The 26,948-nt window shown below is 41.9% G+C and overlaps 1 protein-coding gene across 1 annotated transcript in view; it reads right to left on the reverse strand.

Moving 5' to 3' along the window:
* Nucleotides 1-694: 694 nt before the first annotated feature.
* The window catches only part of DBF4 (DBF4 zinc finger), a gene marked incomplete at its 5' end in the record, with an annotated part of 387,026 nt that continues 360,772 nt past the window's right edge, over nucleotides 695-26,948 (reverse strand). The window contains 1 exon segment of the mRNA XM_053713992.1: nucleotides 695-2,043. Within this exon segment, the coding sequence (XP_053569967.1) occupies nucleotides 1,092-2,043 (952 nt within the window).

Here is a 26,948-nt window from a genome sequence, read left to right on the forward strand (position 1 = left end):
AGCTAGTTGGAATAAGGTAGTCCTAATTTTACACGCACATGTAGGTTTCACGTTTAAAATTGCATAAAAAGGAGATAATGTGAAATGGTTACAAAATAGTTTCCAAAGTGTTCAACTTCTCTCGAAAATAGTTAATGTGTTCACAGTCCCACCATATGTGACACATGCTACCAGTCCTCCCCCCACAGTTCCTCCAACACCTCCCCTTAGTAAGGCGATATATGTTGTTTTTTTGTGGTCATAATGGTAACAAAGGAATAGCAAGATGTCATATTGAAGTAGACCATTAGAATTTTTTTAAAAGAATATAACAATAAATTAGAGTTCAAGCTCACTGTCAAACAAAGTTCAGGAAAGCTGATGCATTTTTGTCTCTGTAATAGCTGTACTTCCGCTATGCAGGAGTTCCATTTCAATTTGTTTCTCCATGATAGGATGTGTGAGACTATATCATTACACAATACTCCAATGCCATCAATGGCTAGGGGAAACATATTGCTTTGGGAGAGGATCTCAATTACTACCTGTATCCAGGGATTTGTACAAAGTAAAATGTTTCACTCTTGGTTTTATTTTGCCCCAAATGTAGTTATTATTGCATTGTTGAAGTTTACCCAAATAAGCTGGTGACAAGTGTTACTAATTTTACCTAAATGAAAAAAAAACGACAAGAAGCAGACATCACAGCACAGTATCTGGTAGAAACCTGTAGTGGTTGATTATTAACAAAATGGTAAGAACATTACAATGAATAAAAATTTTACCACAAGCAAGACAAATACTTGGAGCTAAGTAAGAGCCTATTTTGTTGATAAATATTTAAAAAAGTGTCACTTTTTGATAAACATTATTCAAAAACAACCATTTCAAAAGCACCCCCAGGAAAGTGTTTAAACAAGCCATTGTCACTCAGAGATAAGGTCTTCATAATTATTTTCAGTAAATTAAATGAATATACATGAACTAAGTAAAATCAAGGTAGACAGTGTATTTATCCAACACATGTATTATATTTCTTTGAAACTTTCAACAATTAGCCTTTATGCATTGCAATAAAATTCACAATTCTATAAAAAAAAAAAACAACAACATTAAAAGCCCACAAAGGTAGAGGCAGATGAAGTAGTGCTTGAAAATAAAGACCTTAACATACTTCCTTGGGTAGTCTCTAGATTTACATCTTCCATACTGCACGGGTTGCTTTCTGTGAATCCAAGGAACTCCGATTTATCCCCACTCGACTGAAATAATCCTGAAAGGCTTTTGGGTGAGCTAAGCATACTGTCATCCCGAGCAAGAGAGACTTTATTTACACATTTGTCTATTTGACATGGATTTCTATTTTTTCTTTCTTTGTTTTTCACCTTCCTGTACAAGGTTCCTGATGGAGAACAGTCAGAACTATGGTTAGACGAATCAAGACATGGTTTAGAAGAATGTAATTTTTCTGAAGTCCTTTTCTCTTCTGTCCTTTCTTTGGTTTGTAAATAATCCAGTGTCACAAAAGGGGAGTTATATGCAGGGAGATCTGAATTAAACATTTGAAGATCAATAGCAGGAAAAGAGGGTGAGCTTGATATTTTAAGTTCTTCTTTTGACAAATGTCTTAATTTAGGATCACACTCCTGAATAGGCGGCATAGGAGAGGGTTCTATAAGATTTAATTCTTGTGGGATCTCAGAGATGTTCTTTTCTTTTGTATTTTGCATGAAAACTGTATTTTTCTCATCTGTGTAATTAAAACAATCTCCTAAACAATCCTTTGGGGATACAGTAGCTGCATTTGCCACAGGTTTAATAAAGTTCATTCTAAAATGCATGCTACATGAATCAGGAGGAGTACAGAGTGGGGATAGAGTTTGTTTAGTACAATAGTCTGTTTTAATACAATTTAAATGTGCTTCATCCTTGAATAAATTAGTCTTTAGGAAGGAGGTATGTTCATTTTCATAAGCATAGTTTTTTTGTGAAATTAACTTTATTGGTTGGTTTCCCTCTGGCTTGTCTTTTCCTTTGTCCATAGGCACCATAAACGTTTCCACACTAAATAAAAAATAGAATTGAAGAAAGTTACTTGTATGAAAAACAAAATGTGACATATAGGCATGTGACTTTTCAGGACAAGAATATGGTTTTGTGCTTAGACACTTAATTCCAAAGAAACTGTTCAATTATTTAAATTGGTACTCCTAAAAACAAAATTTATGCTCACCTGGTAAATTAATTTCTTTTATGGTGGTGAAAGTTCACAAGGCATCTCATGGGATTACACTCTCGTCCACTAGGTGGAGGTAACACCCACATATTCCAGAGCTTTAACCCCTCCCACTTTCCTGTAATCAACGTCATACTTATGGCCAAGTAGATTTAAATTAAACCTATCAGGAAAGCCAAAGCAAAAGAAGTGCAAAACAAGTAGTACCGCAAACTGTGTAAAGAGAGGGTGTGGCTAGAACACATTTACCATCCTGAATTTAAATTCAATGTATCCAGCAAGCATAAACTTTACTTTCTTTAAAAAGATGGTGAGAGTCCATAAGACATCACATGGGAATCTATACACAAAAAGAAAATGTATGCTTACCTGATAAATGTATTTCTTTTTTGACATGATTAGTCCACGGATCATCTTAATTACTAATGGGATATTCACCTCCTGGTCAGCAGGAGGAGGCAAAGAGCATCACAGCAGAGCTGTTAAATAGCTCCTCCCTTCCCTCCCACTCCAGTCATTCGACCGAAGTTGGGAAGAGAAAGGAAAAGTCAAGGTGCAGAGGTGTCTGAAGTTTATAATAACCCACAACCTGTCAAAAAGAACAGGGCGGGCCGTGGACTAATCGTGTCAAAAAAGAAATAAAATGTAATTAATTGTGTGTGATTGTCATAAAATTAGCATAAGCGTAAAATAGCATAAGAGTAAAATAAGCAAATATATATAGGAGACACTAAGGACTAGCTCGAAAAAAGCAGATTACAATAGTGTCTAGCTAAACAGGTGCCTATCTGGCCAAATGTCAATAAACAACTAATATAAAAGAGAGACTGATTAAACTCTCTATGTAATACAATATTGCAAGATTCAATAAGGGTTGAAAGAAAATAAATGTGTTTATTTTAGCAGCACAAAAACAATATATATAATAAAATCTATATAATATATTAGTCACTGACAAAATGATTGCACATCTGGAACATCCGCCAGACGTTTGTGTAACAAAATAGATAAGGCCCAGATTTGACCCCTTTAGGAAACTAGTCGGTAAGTCTTTCTCCAAACCTTCTTGGAGAAAAGGCAAAATTCTAGGAAACCTAACTCCACTCCATGAGTAGCTCTTGGATTCACACCAATAGAGATATATACGCCATATCTTATGGCAAATCTTTCCAGTTACAGGCTTACGAGCCTGAAACATGGTCTCTATGACCCCGCTTGGATAAAATTAAGCGTTCAATTTCAAAGCAGTCAGCTTCAGAAAAACTAGATGTGGGTGAAGGAAAGGCCCTTGAATTAGAAGGTCCTTCCTCAACAGAAGTCCCTAAGGCGGCAGAGATAACATGTCCACCAGATCTGCATACCAAATCCTGCAAGGCCAAGCAGGAGCAATGAGGATCACCGATGTCCTCTCCTGCTTGATTCGAGCAATGACCCGAGGAAGAAGCGCAAACGGAGGAAATAGGTATGCCAGAGTGAAGGTCCAAGGAACCGCCAGAGCATCTAACAGTTCCGCCTGGGATCCCTGGACCTCGACCCGTATCTCGGGAGCTTTGCACTCTGTCGGGATGCCAAGAGATCTAATTCCGGCTGAACCCACCTGAGAATCAGGCTGGAGAACACTTCCGGATGGAGATCCCAATCCCCCGGATGAAAGGTCTGTCTGCTCAGTAAGTCCGCCTCCCAGTTGTTCCACCCCTTGGATGTGGGTCGCCGAAAGGCAACAAGAATGGGTCTCCGTCTACTGAATTATTTTTGGTTACCTCTGTCATCGATGAGGAACTCCTCGTTCCTTCCTGATGATTGATGTAAGCCACTGAAGTTGTGTTGCCCGACTGGAACCGGATAAACTGGATAGAGGTTAACTGGGGCCAGGCCAGAAGAGCCTTGAAGATCGCTCTCAGCTCAAGAATAGTTATAGGTAGAACAGACTCAGACTGAGTCCAAACTCCCTGAGCCTTTAGGGAGCCCCAGACTGCTCCCTATCCTAAGACAAACAGCTCACTATGTGAACTCCCGGTCGCCCATGCTTAAGGCACCGGGAGCAAGGCATAAAATGCGCAGCATCATATTGTCCCACTGAGATAAACAGCTATTCCACTTTGATAAACAGATACAGTATATTTCGATAGCTCTTCGTAACAACCCTTTAGAGCCTCTGACAATAGCTTAATTTAAAATCTCCCGTCGGCTCTATTATTTAGATATGAGACCGCCGAGAGATGAAACACATGCCCAGTGCCTGCGTCCTAACTGCCATAAAGTCCCCTAATAGATTAGGAGAATCTGTCCCAGTTCAATGAGGTCTAAATAAGATAATAAAGTGCCCAGACCTTTTTCTGACATCCTCTACCCTCAGAAATAAAGTCGGCACTTACCTCATCTTCTGCCTTGCAGCAGGGCAGTTTCCAGGTTTAAGAGATCCTCTCCCTCCCATGGACCTGCAAGTAAACGAAAGTCCTGAGTAAACATTTTTTTTGATAAGGGCAGCATAAATATATGGGAGGCGCAGTGAGAATTATGTCCCACAAGCTCCCATTGCTCTAAAGCCACCAAAAGCTCTACTGAAGAGACTGATATGGACTACGGCTACACCCTAGAACAAAGCAGCACTCTCTGGCACTACTTTAAAAATAATAAACTCTTGATTGAAGAATCTTTTCTAACACCTCACTTTACCTCTTCCTATCACTAACGTAGGCAAAGAGAATTACTGGAATGGGAGGGAAGGGAGGAGCTATTTAACAGCTCTGCTGTGGTGCTCTTTGCCTCCTCCTGCTGACCAGGAGGTGAATATGCCATTAGTAATTAAGATGATCCGTGGACTCATCGTGTCTTAAAAAAGAAAAGTGAAGTCCACAAGACCACCATGAAATAGGCTGGCCAGAAAAACTTTTCTGCCAAAAGCAGCCTCTAAAGAGGCATACATGTAAAAGTGGTAGAATTTTGTAAAAGTATGAAATAAAGTCCAAGTAGCAGCCTTACATATCTTGTCTATGGAAGCCTCATTCCCGAAGGCCCAGGAAAAGGCAAATGCTCTAGTAGAATGAGCAGTAATGTGCTCAGGGGGAGACTTGCTTGCAACCAGGTTCATGAATCAAGACTTTAAAGGGAGACTAAACCCATTTTTTTTCCCTTTCATTCAGATAGAGCATGGAGTTTTACTTTCTAATTTACTCCTATTATCAATTTTTCTTTGTTATCTTGCTATCTTTATTTGAAAAAGCATGAATGTACGCTTAAGAGCCAGCCCATTTTTGGTTCAGCACCTGGGTAGCACTTGCTGATTAGTAGTTAAATGTAGCCCTTGTTCTTCCCAGAACATTTTGCCAGCCAGGTGGCATTATTAAGCAGCTCGGTGGGGGGGGGGGGGCAGTGTAAAGCTTTGCAATATTATAACATTGTGTTATTCATAAAATGTTACTTAAGCGTCCTCTTGTGGTCCAATAGGATATTCTGAGACAGCATCCTTAATTGGAGAAGCCACTGATAAAATCTGGCAAATCATACTGCATCTGAGGCAGTGACCATGAGACCTTCAACTTCCATGCATTGAGCTACAGAAGGAAGAGGATTGAATTGGAGTTGAATGCAGGCCTGTGCTGTTCAAGTCTCAGTCACAGAGTCAATTATAGACCCTAGGAAGGATACCCGGGTCTGAGGAGTAAAGGAGCTCTTTGGTATTACTCCATTCCCTTGTCTCCAAGTCTTTAACACAAACCAGAAAGACTGTGGCTTTTAAGGTATCAGAAAGTAGGAATCTTAAATGAGGTTTTGATCAAAAAGCCTGTTCTGCAACCCTAAGAAATTATTACAAACACCCAAGGCTCTTGAAATGATCCCTACCAAGGGACTTGAAAAAGATTCATCTTGCTCCTGGAATGGGGGGAACACCGTCATGCTGACTGAGGCAGACAGGGCCACCATCAGGGGGTGACAACAGTCAGGGGCCTTCCCGGGATGACCCGCGGCCCGATCCTAATGAAGCTCCACTCGCTGCAACAGACTCTTTGGCTGTGACCATGACAGGACGGAGGCAGGAATGTATTTTGATTGGTTGGCGGGGAGAAGGGGTGGGGCAATAGAGTGCACGGGACTGGCCGGCAGTGGCCATACTAGGCACTGTGTGCACCTCACATGCATGCAGGAAGGCACTGGGTGGGAGTCCGGGACACGGCCGCATACGCACTTGAAAGTTGATACAGCTTCAGTATGGCCCTGGAGACTTGACTTGGACTGGATGGAAAAATGTAAAAGGAGACAGCGAGAAGCTGAGTCGCATAACAAGTGAGGGTGGCCGGGGCGGGCACTACTACACAGTGTGGCAGTGAGTGAATGTGGAATAACTAGCAGCTGCTTTGCTTATTAGGATTAGTGTGTTTTTGCCATTATATATTTGCTTTGTTGTACATTTATTTATTCTCCTAAAATCCAAGGGAGTGGGACACTGTGTTAAATCTTGATATCTATTGCAGTCCTGCCTCAAAAGCAGAGAAAAAGGAAATTTATGCTTACCTGATAAATTGATTCTTCTACGATACGACGAGTCCACAGATTCATCCTTACTTGTGGGATATTATCCTCCTGCTAACAGGAAGTGGCAAAGAGCACCACAGCAGAGCTGTATATATATAGCTCCTCCCTTCTCTCCACCCCCAGTCATATAGGAAGAGAAAAGAAAAGCTAAAAGGTGCAAATTTCCTTTTCTTCTACTAGATACGACGAGTCCCCGGATTCATCCTTACTTGTGGGATACAATACCAAAGCAACAGGACACGGATGAGCGGGAGGGACAAGACAGATACCTAAACGGAAGGCACCACTGCTTGAAGAACTTTTCTCCCAAAAACAGCATCAGACGAAGCAAAAGTATAAAATTTGCAAAAAGTATGAAGGGAGGACCAAGTCGCAGCCTTACAAATCTGTTCAACAGAAGCATCATTTTTAAAAGCCCACGTGGAAGCCACAGCTCTAGTAGAATGAGCCGTAACCTTTTCAGGAGGCTGCTGTCCAGCAGTCTCGTATGTCAGGCGGATAATGGTTTTCAGCCAAAAAGAAAGAGGTAGCCGTAGCTTTTTGACCCCTACGTCTTCCAGAATAAACAACAAATAAAGAAGATGTTTGACGAAAATCCTTGGTCGCTTGTAAGTAAAACTTCAAAGCTTATTGTAACAGACGCTCCTTCTTAGAAGAAGGATTAGGACACACAGAAGGAACAACAATTTCCTGATTAATATTCTTATTTGAAATAACCTTAGGAAGGAATCCAGGTTTAGTATGCAAAACCACCTTATCAGAATGGAATATAAGATAAGGCGAATCACATTGTAACGCAGAAAGCTCAGAAACTCTTCGAGCAGAAGAGATAGTAACTAAAAACAAAACTTTCCAAGATAAAAGCTTAATGTCTATGGAATGCATGGGTTCAAACGGAACCCCTTGAAGAACATTGAGAACTAAATTCAAACTCCATGGCGGAGCAATAGGTTTAAATACAGGCTTGATTCCGATTAAAGCCTGACAAAAAGACTGAACGTCTGGGACACCCGCCAGACGCTTGTGTAGTAGAATTGACAAAGCAGAAATTTGTCCCTTCAAGGAACTAGCTGATAATCCCTTCTCCAATCCTTCTTGGAGAAAGGACAAAATCCTAGGAATCCTAACCCTACTCCATGAGTAGCCCTTGGATTCGCACCAATAAAGATATTTACGCCATATCGTATGGTAAATATTTCTAGTGACAGGCTTGCGAGCCTGAATCAAAGTATCAATGACCGACTCAGAGAATCCCTGCTTAGATAAGAACAAGCGTTCAATCTCCAGGCAGTCAACTGCAGAGAATTTATATTTGGATGTTGGAACGGACCTTGAATGAGAAGGTCCTGTCTCAACGGAAGTTTCCACGGTGGCAGAGAGGACATGTCCACTAGATCCGCATACCAAGTCCTGCGTGGCCATGCAGGCGCTATTAGGATTACAGAAGCTCTCTCCTGTTTGATTCTTGAAATCACACGAGGCAGGAGAGGAAATGGAGGAAACACATAAGCCAGGTTAAACGATCAAGGTACTGCCAGAGCATCTATTAGTACAGCTTGGGGATCCCTTGACCTGGACCCGTAACAAGGAAGTTTGGCATTCTGACAAGATGCCATCAGATCCAATTCCGGTGTGCCCCATTGACGAATCAATGATGCAAACACCTCCGGAAGGAGTTCCCACTCCCCCGGATGAAAAGTCTGAGGACTTAGAAAATCCGCTTCCCAGTTCTCTACTCCTGGGATATAGATTGCTGATAGATGGCAAGAGTGAGCCTCTGCCCATCGGATTATCTTTGAAACCTCTATTATCGCTAGAGAACGCCTTGTTCCCCCTTGATGATTGATATATGCTACAGTCGTGATGTTGTCCGACTGGAATCTTATGAATTTGGCCAAAGCCAACTGAGGCCACGCCTGAAGCGCGTTGAATATTGCTCTCAGTTCCAGAATATTGATTGGTAGTAGAGACTCCTCCCGAGTCCAAACACCCTGAGCCTTCAGGGAATTCCAGACTGCACCCCAGCCCAAGCAGCTGGCGTCCATCGTCACTATTACCCATGCTGGCCTGCGTTAACACATTCCCTGGGGCAGATGATCCTGTGACAACCACCAAAGAAGAGAGTCTCTGGTCTCTTGATCCAGATTTATCTGAGGAGATAAATTCGCATAATCCCCATTCCACTGTCTGAGCATGCGCAGCTGCAGTGGTCTGAGATGAAAGCGAGCAAACGGAACGATGTCCATTGCCGCTACCATTAATCCAATGACCTCCATACACTGCGCTACTGATGGCCGAGGAATGGACTGAAGTGCTCGGCAAGTATTTAGAATCTTTGACTTTCTGACCTCTGTCAGAAATATTTTCATGTCTACCGAGTCTATCAGAGTTCCCAAGAATGGAACTCTTGTTAGTGGAACTAGTGAACTCTTTTCTATATTCACTTTCCAACCGTGAGTTCTTAGAAATGTCAACACAATGTCTGTGTGAGATTTGGTCAGATGATAAGTTGACGCCTGGATCAAAATATCGTCCAGATAGGACGCCACTGCTATGCCCCGCGGCCTGAGAACCGCCAGAAGGGACCCTAGCACCTTTGTGAAGATTCTGGGAGCTGTGGCCAACCCAAAAGGAAAGGCCACAAACTGATAGCTTTCATCCAGAAAGGCGAACCTTAGAAACTGATGATGATCCTTGTGGATAGGAATGTGAAGATATGCATCCTTCAGGTCCACGGTGGTCATATATTGACCCTCCTGGATCATTGGTAAAAATTTTTGTATAGTCTCCATCTTGAATGATGGGACTCTGAGAAATTTGTTTAGGCATTTGAGATCTAAAATCGGTCTGAAGGTTCCCTCTTTTTTGGGAACCACGAACAGATTTGAGTAAAACCCCTGTCCCTGTTCTAGTTTTGGAACTGGACAAATTACACCCATGGTATAGAGGTCTTTTACGCAGCGTAAGAACGCCTCCCTTTTTGTCTGGTCTACAGACAAACGTGAAAGATGAAAACTCCCTCTTGGGAGAAAATCCTTTAATTCCAGCTGATACCCTTGGGTCACAATTTCTAATGCCCAGGGATCCTGAACATCCCTTGCCCAAGCCTGAGCGAAGAGAGAAAGTCTGCCCCCTACTAAATCCGGTCCCGGATCGGGGGCTGCCCCTTCATGCTGTCTTGGTAGCAGCAGCGGGCTTCTTGACTTGTTTACCTTTATTCCAGGCCTGGTTAGGTCTCCAGACTGACTTGGATTGCGCAAAACTCCCCTCCTGCTTTGTGGCGGAAGAGGAAGTAGAGGGTCCACCTTTAAAGTTTAGAAAGGAACGAAAATTATTTTGTTTAGCCCTCATCTTAACAGTCTTATCCTGAGGAAGGGCAGAACCTTTACCTCCAGTAATGTCAGAAATGATTTCCTTCAGTTCAGGCCCGAATAGGGTCTTACCTTTAAAAGGAATAGCTAAAAGATTAGATTTTGATGACACATCAGCAGACCAAGATTTAAGCCATAACACTCTACGCGCTAAAATGGCAAAACCTGCATTTTTCGCCGCTAATTTAGGCATTTGAAAAGCGGCATCGGTAATAAAAGAATTAGCTAGCTTGAGAGCCTTAATTCTATCCAAAATATCATCTAATGGCGTCTCAACCTTAAGAGACTCCTCTAGAGCCTCGAACCAAAAAGCTGCTGCAGTAGTAACTGGAACAATGCACGCTATAGGTTGTAGAATAAAACCCTGATGAATAAATAATTTCTTTAGAAGACCCTCTAATTTTTTATCCATAGGATCTTTGAAAGCACAACTGTCCTCAATAGGTATAGTTGTACGCTTAGCTAGGGTAGAAATAGCTCCATCCACCTTAGGGACAGTTTGCCAAGAATCCCAAATGGTGTCAGATATGGGAAACATTTACTTAAAAGTAGGAGGGGGAGAGAACGGAATGCCTGGTCTATCCCATTCCTTAGTAACAATGTCCGAAATTCTTTTAGGGACTGGAAAAACATCAGTGTAAGAAGGTACCTCTAGATATTTATCCATCTTACACAATTTCTCTGGTGGTATTACAATAGGATCACAATCATCCAGAGTCGCTAAAACCTCCCGGAGTAACAGGCGGAGGTGTTCAAGCTTAAATTTAAAGGACATCACGTCCGAATCTGTCTGAGGTAACACATTTCCTGAATCTGAAAGCTCTCCCTCAGACAGCAATTCCCCGACCCCCAAATCAGAACACTGTGAGGGTACATCGGAAATGGCCAATAAAGCATCAGAGGGCTCAGCATTTACTCTAATACCGGACCTACTGTGCTTAACCTGTAAACCTGGCAGTTTAGATAATACCTCTGTAAGGGTAGTAGACATAACTGCAGCCATATCTTGCAGAGTAAAAGAATTAGACGCACTAGAAGTACTTGGCGTCGCTTGAGTGGGCGTTAAAGGTTGTGACACTTGGGGAGAATTGGATGGCATAACCTGATTTTCTTCAGACTGAGAATCATCCTTAGACATACTTTTATCACCTAAAATATGTTCTTTGCAATGTAAGGCCCTCTCAGTACAAGAGGGACATAATGTAAGTGGGGGTTCCACAATGGCTTCTAAACACAGAGCATTGACTTTCCTCAATGTCAGACATGTTGAACAGGCTAGTAATAACCACATAAAGTCTTGGAAACACTTTATTTATTGAAAAAAACACCAAGTTTGAAAAACGGGTACTGCGCCTTTAAGAAGTAAAAAAGCGCACAATTTTTCCAAATCTGCTTTAAAATGCTATAACACTCACAATTTTAGCATATATCCTTCTTATATTGTAACCTAATATTGCACCACAAGGGACAAATTAACCCCCTATAAGAAAAACTTTATTCCCAAAACGTTATACAAAATAAATTAACAACCCCCTGCAACTACCTGCCCTCAGGGGTCTGACAAGTCTCACTATGACTGTTAGCCTATGTCTCAGTTTTGGGCCCAACCGGAGCTGAAGTTTGCTGCCTTCTGAGGCGTGAAAATTAGGCCCCGCCCATCATATGCGATGTCTCTCAGCCTCAAAAAAATAAATAAAAAAATAGCCATGTGGGTTTTCGTATCCCAAATAAAAGTTAAAGCCATGTGAAACCCTCCAGTACAATCTCAGCAACAGTGAATATAAAACAGTTTGTGCAATAAAACGTATATGCTGCCCCAGTGTCTAACCATGCTGCCATCATTTGCTGCATTTAGCCCATAATCATTCATAAAATGAACGGGGACCCCCAAGCGCCTACCAACCGGAGGCAAAGGGATATAAATAAGTGTAGCAGTGTGTACAATAAAACCTAATTTATTGCCTATACATATAAAAACTTAATACATACAGTTCATACAATACATGGATCCATGGAAAATTACAATAAATTACAATACATGCAGATTGATAAAACAAATGGTCAAAGTAAAAACAATGGTAAGTTCAAGGAATATAATAAGCCTCCTAAGTATGAAGTGCAGTGGAATTCAGTGATATACAACGATGTGAACAAATGGTGTATACATATAAAAATGTAAAAACATAAAAATGTAAAAATATAAAAATGAAAATACAAAATGTCAATCAATTCCAAATTAAATGTCAATCAATCCTACACGTGGTGTAAAAAATTAGTGAAAAAAATGTAGATTCAAGACTAATGAAAATCCAAAAATAATGAAAAGATTGTAGATGCAAAAATAAGTGAATAAGTCAAACTATAGTCACCCAGATCCTGTGGGATCGAATAGTGGTTGTAAGTGTCCAAAAATACTGTGATGTGGTGAAGATGGAGGAAGTGCTGGGCCCACCGAGAGTGAACCAAATTTTCAAACAGAGAAATGGTGTCCACCTAAAAAACAAAAACAAATATGGTGCAGATACCTTCAAATAAGTGTTTACCTAAATGAAATGGAGCTTACCAATATCAGTCGACGCGTTTCGGCCTTGCTCTAGGCCTTTATCAAGACTGATTTGTTTAGGGATTATGCACCCTTATAAAGGGTGTTATGACCAATGGGTGTCTGAGGAATTTTGCGCCAAAAATAGGCTCCGCCCACTTCCTGTGTGTCATGAGTGTGGGCAGTGTTCCTATTCAGATGTCTGATGGGTATGGGCAAACTTTTGTACTTATAAAAAATATTTGTATTTGTAAAAAATATTCAAAGAAGTTGCCTCTGGTGTATAAATAGATAGATATAGTATATCTATAAAGAATGATGTGTTTAAAAAACAGAATTTATGTTTACCTGATAAATTACTTTCTCCAACGGTGTGTCCGGTCCACGGCGTCATCCTTACTTGTGGGATATTATCTTCCCCAACAGGAAATGGCAAAGAGCCCAGCAAAGCTGGTCACATGATCCCTCCTAGGCTCCGCCTACCCCAGTCATTCGACCGACGTTAAGGAGGAATATTTGCATAGGAGAAACCATATGATACCGTGGTGACTGTAGTTAAAGAAAATAAAATATCAGACCTGATTAAAAAACCAGGGCGGGCCGTGGACCGGACACACCGTTGGAGAAAGTAATTTATCAGGTAAACATAAATTCTGTTTTCTCCAACATAGGTGTGTCCGGTCCACGGCGTCATCCTTACTTGTGGGAACCAATACCAAAGCTTTAGGACACGGATGATGGGAGGGAGCAAATCAGGTCACCTAGATGGAAGGCACCACGGCTTGCAAAACCTTTCTCCCAAAAATAGCCTCAGAAGAAGCAAAAGTATCAAACTTGTAAAATTTGGTAAAAGTGTGCAGTGAAGACCAAGTCGCTGCCCTACATATCTGATCAACAGAAGCCTCGTTCTTGAAGGCCCATGTGGAAGCCACAGCCCTAGTGGAATGAGCTGTGATTCTTTCGGGAGGCTGCCGTCCGGCAGTCTCGTAAGCCAATCTGATGATGCTTTTAATCCAAAAAGAGAGAGAGGTAGAAGTTGCTTTTTGACCTCTCCTTTTACCGGAATAAACAACAAACAAGGAAGATGTTTGTCTAAAATCCTTTGTAGCATCTAAATAGAATTTTAGAGCGCGAACAACATCCAAATTGTGCAACAAATGTTCCTTCTTCGAAACTGGTTTCGGACACAGAGAAGGTACGATAATCTCCTGGTTAATGTTTTTGTTAGAAACAACTTTTGGAAGAAAACCAGGTTTAGTACATAAAACCACCTTATCTGCATGGAACACCAGATAAGGAGGAGAACACTGCAGAGCAGATAATTCTGAAACTCTTCTAGCAGAAGAAATTGCAACTAAAAACAAAACTTTCCAAGATAATAACTTAATATCAACGGAATGTAAGGGTTCAAACGGAACCCCCTGAAGAACTGAAAGAACTAAGTTGAGACTCCAAGGAGGAGTCAAAGGTTTGTAAACAGGCTTGATTCTAACCAGAGCCTGAACAAAGGCTTGAACATCTGGCACAGCTGCCAGCTTTTTGTGAAGTAACACAGACAAGGCAGAAATCTGTCCCTTCAAGGAACTTGCAGATAATCCTTTTTCCAATCCTTCTTGAAGGAAGGATAGAATCTTAGGAATCTTAACCTTGTCCCAAGGGAATCCTTTAGATTCACACCAACAGATATATTTTTTCCAAATTTTGTGGTAAATTTTTCTAGTTACAGGCTTTCTGGCCTGAACAAGAGTATCAATAACAGAATCTGAGAACCCTCGCTTCGATAAGATCAAGCGTTCAATCTCCAAGCAGTCAGCTGGAGTGAGACCAGATTCGGATGTTCGAACGGACCTTGAACAAGAAGGTCTCGTCTCAAATGTAGCTTCCATGGTGGAGCCGATGACATATTCACCAGATCTGCATACCAAGTCCTGCGTGGCCACGCAGGAGCTATCAAGATCACCGACGCCCTCTCCTGATTGATCCTGGCTACCAGCCTGGGGATGAGAGGAAACGGCGGGAATACATAAGCTAGTTTGAAGGTCCAAGGTGCTACTAGTGCATCTACTAGAGTCGCCTTGGGATCCCTGGATCTGGACCCGTAGCAAGGAACTTTGAAGTTCTGACGAGAGGCCATCAGATCCATGTCTGGAATGCCCCACAGTTGAGTGATTTGGGCAAAGATTTCCGGATGGAGTTCCCACTCCCCCGGATGCAATGTCTGACGACTCAGAAAATCCGCTTCCCAATTTTCCACTCCTGGGATGTGGATTGCAGACAGGTGGCAGGAGTGAGTCTCCGCCCATTGAATGATTTTGGTCACTTCTTCCATCGCCAGGGAACTCCTTGTTCCCCCCTGATGGTTGATGTACGCAACAGTCGTCATGTTGTCTGATTGAAACCGTATGAACTTGGCCCTCGCTAGCTGAGGCCAAGCCTTGAGAGCTTTGAATATCGCTCTCAGTTCCAGAATATTTATCGGTAGAAGAGATTCTTCCCGAGACCAAAGACCCTGAGCTTTCAGGGATCCCCAGACCGCGCCCCAGCCCATCAGACTGGCGTCTGTCGTGACAATGACCCACTCTGGTCTGCGGAAGGTCATCCCTTGTGACAGGTTGTCCAGGGACAGCCACCAACAGAGTGAGTCTCTGGTCCTCTGATTTACTTGTATCTTCGGAGACAAGTCTGTATAGTCCCCATTCCACTGACTGAGCATGCACAGTTGTAATGGTCTTAGATGAATGCGCGCAAAAGGAACTATGTCCATTGCCGCTACCATCAAACCTATCACTTCCATGCACTGCGCTATGGAAGGAAGAGGAACGGAATGAAGTATCCGACAAGAGTTTAGAAGTTTTGTTTTTCTGGCCTCTGTCTAAGGAGTCTATTATTGTTCCCAAGAAGGGAACCCTTGTCGACGGAGATAGAGAACTCTTTTCCACGTTCACTTTCCATCCGTGAGATCTGAGAAAGGCCAGGACGATGTCAGGACGATGTCCGTGTGAGCCTTTGCTTGAGGAAGGGACGACGCTTGAATCAGAATGTCGTCCAAGTAAGGTACTACAGCAATGCCCCTTGGTCTTAGCACCGCTAGAAGGGACCCTAGTACCTTTGTGAAAATCCTTGGAGCAGTGGCTAATCCGAAAGGAAGCGCCACGAACTGGTAATGCTTGTCCAGGAATGCGAACCTTAGGAACCGATGATGTTCCTTGTGGATAGGAATATGTAGATACGCATCCTTTAAATCCACCGTGGTCATGAATTGACCTTCCTGGATGGAAGGAAGAATTGTTCGAATGGTTTCCATTTTGAACGATGGAACCTTGAGAAACTTGTTTAAGATCTTGAGATCTAAGATTGGTCTGAACGTTCCCTCTTTTTTGGGAACTATGAACAGATTGGAGTAGAACCCCATCCCTTGTTCTCCTAATGGAACAGGATGAATCACTCCCATTTTTAACAGGTCTTCTACACAATGTAAGAATGCCTGTCTTTTTATGTGGTCTGAAGACAACTGAGACCTGTGGAACCTCCCCCTTGGGGGAAGCCCCTTGAATTCCAGAAGATAACCTTGGGAGACTATTTCTAGTGCCCAAGGATCCAGAACATCTCTTGCCCAAGCCTGAGCGAAGAGAGAGAGTCTGCCCCCCACCAGATCCGGTCCCGGATCGGGGGCCAACATTTCATGCTGTCTTGGTAGCAGTGGCAGGTTTCTTGGCCTGCTTTCCCTTGTTCCAGCCTTGCATTGGTCTCCAAGCTTGCTTGGCTTGAGAAGTATTACCCTCTTGCTTAGAGGACGTAGCACTTTGGGCTGGTCCGTTTCTACGAAAGGGACGAAAATTAGGTTTATTTTTGGCCTTGAAAGGCCGATCCTGAGGAAGGGCGTGGCCCTTACCCCCAGTGATATCAGAGATAATCTCTTTCAAGTCAGGGCCAAACAGCGTTTTCCCCTTGAAAGGAATGTTAAGTAGTTTGTTCTTGGAAGACGCATCAGCTGACCAAGATTTCAACCAAAGCGCTCTGCGCGCCACAATAGCAAACCCAGAATTCTTAGCCGCTAACCTAGCCAATTGCAAAGTGGCGTCTAGGGTGAAAGAATTAGCCAATTTGAGAGCACTGATTCTGTCCATAATCTCCTCATAAGGAGGAGAATCACTATCGACCGCCTTTACTAGCTCATCGAACCAGAAACACGCGGCTGTAGTGACAGGGACAATGCATGAAATTGGTTGTAGAAGGTAACCCTGCTGAACAAACATCTTTTTAAGTAAACCTTCTAATTTTTTATCCATAGGATCTTTGAAAGCACAACTATCTTCTATGGGTATAGTGGTGCGTTTGTTTAAAGTGGAAACCGCTCCCTCGACCTTGGGGACTGTCTGCCATAAGTCCTTTCTGGGGTCGACCATAGGAAACAATTTTTTAAATATGGGGGGAGGGACGAAAGGTATACCGGGCCTTTCCCATTCTTTATTTACAATGTCCGCCACCCGCTTGGGTATAGGAAAAGCTTCTGGGAGCCCCGGGACCTCTAGGAACTTGTCCATTTTACATAGTTTCTCTGGGATGACCAAATTCTCACAATCATCCAGAGTGGATAATACCTCCTTAAGCAGAGCGCGGAGATGTTCCAACTTAAATTTAAATGTAATCACATCGGGTTCAGCTTGTTGAGAAATTTTCCCTGAATCTGAAATTTCTCCCTCAGACAAAACCTCCCTGGCCCCATCAGACTGGTGTAGGGGCCTTTCAGAACCATTATCATCAGCGTCGTCATGCTCTTCAGTATCTAAAACAGAGCAGTCGCGCTTACGCTGATAAGTGGGCATTTTGGCTAGAATTATCCATTACAGCCGTTAATTGTTGCATAGTAAGGAGTATTGGCGCGCTAGATGTACTAGGGGCCTCCTGAGTGGGCGAGACTCGTGTAGACGAAGGAGGGAATGATGCAGTACCATGCTTACTCCCCTCACTTGAGGAATCATCTTGGGCATCATTGTCATTGTCACATAAATCACATTTATTTAAATGAGAAGGAACTCTGGCTTCCCCACATTCAGAACACAGTCTATCTGGTAGTTCAGACATGTTAAACAGGCATAAACTTGATAACCAAGTACAAAAAACGTTTTAAAATAAAACCGTTACTGTCACTTTAAATTTTAAACTGAACACACTTTATTACTGCAATTGCGAAAAAATATGAAGGAATTGTTCAAATTCACCAAAATTTCACCACAGTGTCTTAAAGCCTTAAAAGTATTGCACACCAAATTTGGAAGCTTTAACCCTTAAAATAACGGAACCGGAGCCGTTTTTAACTTTAACCCCTTTACAGTCCCTGGTATCTGCTTTGCTGAGACCCAACCAAGCCCAAAGGGGAATACGATACCAAATGACGCCTTCAGAAAGTCTTTTCTATGTATCAGAGCTCCTCACACATGCGACTGCATGTCATTCTCAAAAACAAGTGCGCAACACCGGCGCGAAAATGAGGCTCTGCCTATGATTTGGGAAAGCCCCTAAAGAATAAGGAGTCTAAAACAGTGCCTGCCGATATAATCTTATCAAAATACCCAGATTAAATGATTCCTCAAGGCTAAATATGTGTAATATATGAATCGATTTAGCCCAGAAAAAGTCTACAGTCTTAATAAGCCCTTGTGAAGCCCTTATTTACTATCTTAATAAACATGGCTTACCGGATCCCATAGGGAAAATGACAGCTTCCAGCATTACATCGTCTTGTTAGAATGTGTCATACCTCAAGCAGCAAGAGACTGCTCACTGTTCCCCCAACTGAAGTTAATTCCTCTCAACAGTCCTGTGTGGAACAGCCATGGATTTTAGTAACGGTTGCTAAAATCATTTTCCTCATACAAACAGAAATCTTCATCTCTTTTCTGTTTCAGAGTAAATAGTACATACCAGCACTATTTTAAAATAACAAACTCTTGATTGAATAATAAAAACTACAGTTAAACACTAAAAAACTCTAAGCCATCTCCGTGGAGATGTTGCCTGTACAACGGCAAAGAGAATGACTGGGGTAGGCGGAGCCTAGGAGGGATCATGTGACCAGCTTTGCTGGGCTCTTTGCCATTTCCTGTTGGGGAAGAGAATATCCCACAAGTAAGGATGACGCCGTGGACCGGACACACCTATGTTGGAGAAATGATGTTTCAAATATATTATCAAATACATAGTATCACTTCCGGTGGTGACGGTCTGTGATGTCATATCCTGTTTATGAGATCTCTGAGTTGTAATCTAGTATTTATTAGCTGGATCAATGTGCTACTTAAGGCAGATTTTTGAAATAACTGCAGAGAATAAAGTGTGTACAGTCCGAAAACATAACGTATAAAATCTGAAGACATAACCAAAATTTAAAATTTAGAATCACTTCTGATTAGCTATGTCAATGTTTACCTATCGTAAGGTGTCTTAGTCACTTCCGGTTGCAGCAAAACATAATGCTCTTTTTGGTAAAGAACGTAATGTTCTTTCTGGTGAAAACCATTGTCTGGGGCTTGTGGTGAACCTTATGTATATCAATAAGGAAGAATTGATCATTTAAAGATATGTTAGATTAATAGCGTATCCGAAATGGTCTTAAGGAGAGTCACTTCCGGTTTGCGGCAGTGTAATGGCGCTTCCGGTTGAGACAGCGTGACAATGGTTACTTCCGGTTGGGCCATGCAATAGATATCCCTATCTGTCTCAACCAAGGGAACTCTATGAACATAACAATACAATAATGTTGGACTTATGTATTTATGCCTTTATTCATGGTTCCTTCTATATCTCGTTGTTAAGTGACCTTTGTATTGTACCAATAATTTTTTAGAGTTCCCTTGGTTGAGACAGATAGGGATATCTATTGCATGGCCCAACCGGAAGCGCCATTACACTGCCGCAAACCGGAAGTGACTCTCCTTAAGACCATTTCGGATACGCTATTAATCTAACATATCCTTAAATGATCAATTCTTCCTTATTGATATACATAAGGTTCCCCACAAGCCCCAGACAATGGTTTTCACCAGAAAGAACATTACGTTCTTTACCAAAAAGAGCATTATGTTTTGCTGCGACCGGAAGTGACTAAGACACCTTACGATAGGTAAACATTGACATAGCTAATCAGAAGTGATTCTAAATTTTAAATTTTGGTTATGTCTTCAGATTTTATACGTTATGTTTTCGGACTGTACACACTTTATTCTCTGCAGTTATTTCAAAAATCTGCCTTAAGTAGCACATTGATCCAGCTAATAAATACTAGATTACAACTCAGAGATCTCATAAACAGGATATGACATCACAGACCGTCACCACCGGAAGTGATACTATGTATTTGATAATATATTTGAAACATCATTTTTAAACACATCATTCTTTATAGATATACTATATCTATCTATTTATACACCAGAGGCAACTTCTTTGAATATTTTTTACAAATACAAATATTCTTTATAAGTACAAAAGTTTGCCCATACCCATCAGACATCTGAATAGGAACACTGCCCACACTCATGACACACAGGAAGTGGGCGGAGCCTATTTTTGGCGCAAAATTCCTCAGACACCCATTGGTCATAACACCCTTTATAAGGGTGCATAATCCCTAAACAAATCAGTCTTGATAAAGGCCTAGAGCAAGGCCGAAACGCGTCGACTGATATTGGTAAGCTCCATTTCATTTAGGTAAACACTTATTTGAAGGTATCTGCACCATATTTGTTTTTTAGGTGGACACCATTTCTCTGTTTGAAAATTTGGTTCACTCTCGGTGGGCCCAGCACTTCCTCCAGCTTCACCACATCACAGTATTTTTGGACACTTACAACCACTATTCGATCCCACAGGATCTGGGTGACTATAGTTTGACTTATTCACTTATTTTTGCATCTACAATCTTTTCATTATTTTTGGATTTTCATTAGTCTTGAATCTACATTTTTTCACTAATTTTTTACACCACGTGTAGGATTGATTGACATTTAATTTGGAATTGATTGACATTTTGCATTTTCATTTTTATATTTTTACATTTTTACGTTTTTATATGTATACACCATTTGTTCACATCGTTGTATATCACTGAATTCCACTGCACTTCATACTTAGGAGGCTTATTATATTCCTTGAACTTACCATTGTTTTTACTTTGACCATTTGTTTTATCAATCTGCATGTATTGTAATTTATTGTAATTTTCCATGGATCCATGTATTGTATGAACTGTATGTATTAAGTTTTTATATGTATAGGCAATAAATTAGGTTTTATTGTACACACTGCTACACTTATTTATATCCCTTTGCCTCCGGTTGGTAGGCGCTTGGGGGTCCCCGTTCATTTAGCTGATTTCTATTGGTGGTTACTAGGTATCACCCCCCTCAAGCCCATAGGGAACAGAGTAGGCGCTTGTCCACATCCCAAACATCCATAATCATTCATACACAGGTCTCCAGTAATACCCCTTCTTATTTATAGGATCACTGCTTACCCCTTCCCTCATGGGAACTATGTCAGCCTGTTCTGAAATATCACAGTCTCTCCAGAAATAAATGACTGAACATACCTCAATGCTTGTAGCATGAAAAACGTTCTCCACACTGAAGCTTCTCTAGTACTCCTCAGCCATTCTGTGGGAACTCATCTGGATCTTAGTGACAACTGCTAAGATCATCAATCTCCAGGCAGAAATCTTCTTCCATCTGCTGCCTGAGGAAAAATAGTACTCACCGATACCATTTAAAATAAAAAAAGTCTTGCTTGAAGAAAATAAAAACTATCATTTTAACACCTCTTTCACTTTACCTCTTCCTATTACTAGTATAGGCAAAGAGAATGACTGGGGGTGGAGAAAAGGGAGGAGCTATATATACAGCTCTGCTGTGGTGTTCTTTGCCACTTCCTGTTAGCAGGAGGATAATATCCCACAAGGATGAATCCGTGGACTCGTATCTAGTAGAAGATAAAGCCATTTATAACTGATTCAGCAACTGAACTCTAAGCTATTTTTTTTAACATTGATAAATACAGCAAGTTGGCTTTAATTTATTATCTGCTTTTGAGGCAGGACTGCAACAGATATCAAAATTTAACACAATTTCCCTTGGATTTTAAGAGGATAAGAAATGTTCAAAGCAAATATATAATAGAAAAAACATAAACCTATGTGACAGTGCAAGTACTCATCAGATTTATTTTTAATATAAATTGCAGGACTTTTGGTGGATGTACAAAGTAATGAAACACTTTAATTTTTCCCCTCCAAAATCTCATGTAAAACTTTTTCTTGTTTGTGACTTGGTTCCCTATTTGGTTTGGTGTTATGTAAAAAAAACTGCAGTGCCTGTACTCTTCTTTTCTTTGCTGAATATAAAGGAAGCTATTACTTAAATGCTTGTTGAAGCCAGGAGACAGCATGATCTGTGTTTAAGTTATGCAACACCATGTGTCCACCTCAATTGTCAAAAAGTGCTTCTAGTAGAACTTATAACCGTTTTCTGTGAAATATGCACATATTCTGCAAGGGCCCATGCACCAGATATTCAAACACAACACCTTCTTAGAGTCAAGTTGCTTAAAGTGAAGGTCAATTTTTGCTAATAGCAATACACCAATCGAAAGCTTAACATCGAAGTATTAAAGTCGCTGATTTTATATTTCTAAAAAACTATTCATTTTCAAATAAAATAGATATATAAAAAGTAAATTTATGCTATCCTGATAAATTGATTTCTTCTATGATACGACGAGTCCACAGATTCATCCTTTACTTGTGGGATATTATCCTCCTGCTAACAGGAAGTGGAAAAGAGCACCACAGCAGAGCTGTCTATATAGCTCCTACCTTGACTCCACCCCCCAGTCATTCGACCGAAGGTACAGGAAGAAAAAGGAGAAACTAAAAGGTACAGAGGTGACTGAAGTTTTAAATAAAAAAAAAATCTGTCTGAAATTGACAGGGCAGGCCGTGGACTCGTCGTATCATAGAAAAAAAATCAATTTATCAGGTAAGCATAAATTTACTTTTCTTCTATAAGATACGACGAGTCCACGGATGAACGGGAGGGACAAGACAGATGCCTAAACAGAAGACACCACTGCTTGAAGAACTTTTCTCCCAAAAATAGCCTCCGAAGAAGCAAAAGTATCAAATTTGTAAAAGGTATGAAGTGAAGACCAAGTCGCAGCCTTACAAATCTGTTCAACAGAAGCATTTTTAAAAGCCCATGTGGAAGCCACCGCTCTAGTAGAGTGAGCTGTAATTCTTTCAGGAGGCTGCTGTCCAGCAGTCTCGTATGCCAAACGGATGATGCTTTTCAGCCAAAAAGAAAGAGGTAGCCGTAGCTTTTTGACTTCTACACTTTCCAGAATAGACAACAAACAAAGAAGACGGAAATCTTTGGTCGCTTGCAAGTAAAACTTCAAAGCACGAACCACGTCCAAGTTGTGCAATAGACACTCCACCTTAGAGGAAGGATTAGGACACAGGGAAGGAACAACAATTTCCTGATTAATGTTCTTATTAGTAACAACCTTAGGAAGGAATCCAGGTTTGGTACGCAAAACCACCTTATCAGAATGGAAAACAAGATAAGGCGAGTCGCATTGCAATGCAGATAGTTCAGAAACTCTTCGAGCCGAAGAGATAGCAACTAAAAACAGAACTTTCCAAGATAGAAGCTTAATATCTATGGAATGCATAGGTTCAAACGGAACCCCTTGAAGAACTTTAAGAACTAAATTCAAACTCCATGGCGGAGCAACAGGTTTAAACACAGGCTTAATTCTAACCAAAGCCTGACAAAACGACTGAACGTCTGGAACATCTGCCAGACGCTTGTGCAGCAAAATTGACAAAGCAGATATCTGTAATTTATAACCCTTTCTCCAATCCTTCTTGGAGAAAGGACAAAATCCTAGGAATCCTGATCTTACTCCATGAGTAGCCTTTGGATTTACACCAATAAAGATATTTACGCCATATCTTATGGTAAATCTTCCTAGTGACAGGCTTTCAAGCCTGAATCAAGGTGTCTATGACCGACTCAGAGAATCCTCGCTTAGATAAAATCAAGCGTTCAATTTCCAGGCAGTCAGCCGCAGAGAAAATAGATTTGGATGCTGGAACGGACCTTGAATGAGAAGGTCCTGTCTCAGTGGCAGTGTCCACGGTGGTAGAGATGACATTTCCACCAGGTCTGCATACCAGGTCCTGCGTGGCCACGCAGGTGCTATCAAAATCACCGAAGCCCTCTCCTGTTTGATTCTGGCAATCAGACGAGGAAGGAGAGGAAATGGTGGAAACACATAAGCCAGGTTGAACGACCAAGGTACTGCTAGAGCATCTATCAGTACTGCTTGGGGATCCCTTGATCTGGACCCGTAACAAGGAAGTTTGGCATTCTGACGAGATGCCATCAGATCCAATTCTGGTGTGCCCCATTGATGAATCAATTGTGCAAACATCCAGATGGAGCTCCCACTCCCCGGATGAGAAGTCTGACGACTTAGAAAATCCGCTTCCCAGTTCTCCACTCCTGGGATATAGATTGCTGATAGATGGCAAGAGTGAGTCTCTGCCCATCGAATTATTTTGGAAACCTCTATCATCGCTAGAGAACTCTTTGTTCCCCCCTGATGATGGATATATGCCACAGTCGTGATATTGTCCGACTGGAATCTTATGAATCTGGCCAAAGCCAGCTGAGGCCACGCCTGAAGCGCGTTGAATATCGCTCTCAGTTCTAGAATATTTATTGGAAGGAGAGACTCCTCCTGAGTCCACACACCCTGTGCTTTCAGGGAATTCCAGACTGCACCCCAGCCCAATAGGCTGGCGTCCGTCGTCACTATGATCCATGCTGGCGTGCAGAAACACATTCCCTGGGACAGATGATCCTGTGACAACCACCAAAGAAGAGAGTCTCTGGTCTCTTGATCCAGATTTATCTGAGGAGATAAATTTGCATAGTCCCCATTCCACTGGCTGAGCATGCATAGTTGCAGTGGTCTGAGATGCAAGCGAGCAAACGGAACTATGTCCATTGCCGCTACCATTAGTTCAATTACCTCCATACACTGAGCCAATGACGGTCGAGGAATGGAATGAAGTGCTCGGCAGGTGGTTAAAATCTTTGATTTTCTGACCTCCGTTAGGAAAATTTTCATGTCTACCGAGTCTATTAGAGTTCCCAGGAATGGAAATCTTGTGAGAGGGATAAGTGAACTCTTCTTTATGTTCACCTTCCACCAGTGAGATCTTAGAAAAGGCAACACGATGTCCGTGTGAGATTTGGCTAGTTGGTAAGTTGACGCCTGAATTAAGATATCGTCTAGATAAGGCGCCACTGCTATGCCCCGCGGCCATAGAACCGCCAAAAGGGACCCTAGCACATTTGTGAAAATTCTGGGAGCTGTGGCCAACCTGAAGGGAAGAGCCACAAACTGGTAATGCTTGTCCAGGAAGGCGAACCTGAGGAACCCTCCTGGATCATTGGTAAAATAGTTCGAATGGTCTCCATCTTGAAGGACGGGACTGAGAAATTTGTTTAGGAACTTGAGATCTAAAAATCGGTCTGAAGGTTCCCTATTTTTTGGCAACCACAAACAGATTGGAGTAAAACCCCTGCCCCTGTTCTGCTTTTGGAACTGGGCAGATTACTCCCATAGTATATAGGTCTTCTACACAGCGTAAGAACGCCTCTCTTTTTGTCTGGTTTACAGACAACAGTGAAAGATGAAATCTCCCCCTTGGAGGAGAATCTTTGAATTCTAGAAGATACCCCCTGGGTCACGATTTCTAAAGCCCAGGAGTCCTGAACGTCTCTTGCCCAAGCCTGAGCAAAGAGAGAAAGTCTGCCCCCTACTAGATCCGGTCCCGGATCGGGGGCTGCCCCTTCATGCTGTCTTGGTGGCAGCAGCGGGCTTCTTGACCTGTTTACCCTTATTCCAAGTCTGGTTAGGTCTCCAGACTGACTTGGATTGAGCAAAATTCCCCTCCTGCTTTGCGGCAGGGGAGGAGGTCAGGGGACCACCTTTGAAGTTTCGAAAGGAACGAAAACGATAATGTTTGGTCCTCATCTTATTTGTCTTAACCTGAGGAAGGGCATGGCCTTTTCCTCCAGTGATGTCGGAAATGATCTCTTTCAGTTCAGGTCCGAATAGAGTCTTACCCTTGAAAGGAATAGCTAAAAGCTGACCAGGACTTAAGCGATAACGCTCTACGCGCTAAAATGGCAAAACCTGAATTCTTTGCTGCTAATTTAGCCAGTTGAAAAGCGGCATCTGTAATCAAAGAATTAGCTACCTTGAGAGCCCTAATTCTGTCCAGAATATCATCTAATGGGGTCTCAACCTTAAGCGCCGCCTCTAGAGCCTCGAACCAAAAAGCAGCTGTAGTAGTTACAGGAACAATGCACGCTATAGGTTGCAGAAGAAAACCCTGATGAATAAATATTTTCTTTATTAGACCTTCGAATTTTTTATCCATAGGATCTTTGAAAGCACAACTGTCCTCAATAGGTATAGTTGTACGCTTAGCCAGGGTAGAAATAGCTCCCTCCACCTTAGGGACCGTTTGCCACGAATCCCGAATGGTGTCAGATATAGGAAACATTTTCTTAAAAGTAGGAGGGGGAGAGAACGGAATACCTGGTCTATCCCACTCCTTAGTAACAATGTCCGAAATCCTCTTAGGGACCTGAAAAACATTAGTGTAAATAGGAACCTCTAGATATCTATCAATTTTACACAATTTCTCTGGTGGAATTACAATAGGGTCACAATCATCCAGAGTCACCAAAACCTCCCTGAGCAACAAGCGGAGGTGTTCTAGCTTAAACTTAAAAGCCGTCATATCTGAGTCTGTTTAATGGAACATCTTTCCTGAATCAGAAAGCTCTCCCTCAGACAGCAATTCCCCAACTCAGAACATTGTGAGGGTACATCGGAGATGGCTAATAAAGCGTCAGAGGGCTCAGCATTTACTCACACCGGACCTACTGCGCTTCCCCTGCAACCCAGGCATTTTGGATAAAACCTCTGTGAGGGTAGTAGACATAACTGCGGCCATATCTTGCAGGGTGAAAGAATTAGATGCACTAGTACTTGGCGTCGCTTGTGCGGGCGTTAACGGTTGTGACACTTGGGGAGAATTAGATGGCATAACCTGATTCTCTTCTGACTGAGAATCATCCTGCGACATACTTTTATCAGCTAAAATATGTTCTCTGCAATTTAAGGCCCTTTCAGTACATGAGGGACA

The sequence above is a fragment of the Bombina bombina genome, chromosome 5 (assembly GCF_027579735.1).
Source record: "Bombina bombina isolate aBomBom1 chromosome 5, aBomBom1.pri, whole genome shotgun sequence".
NCBI classification, from domain to species: domain Eukaryota; kingdom Metazoa; phylum Chordata; class Amphibia; order Anura; family Bombinatoridae; genus Bombina; species Bombina bombina.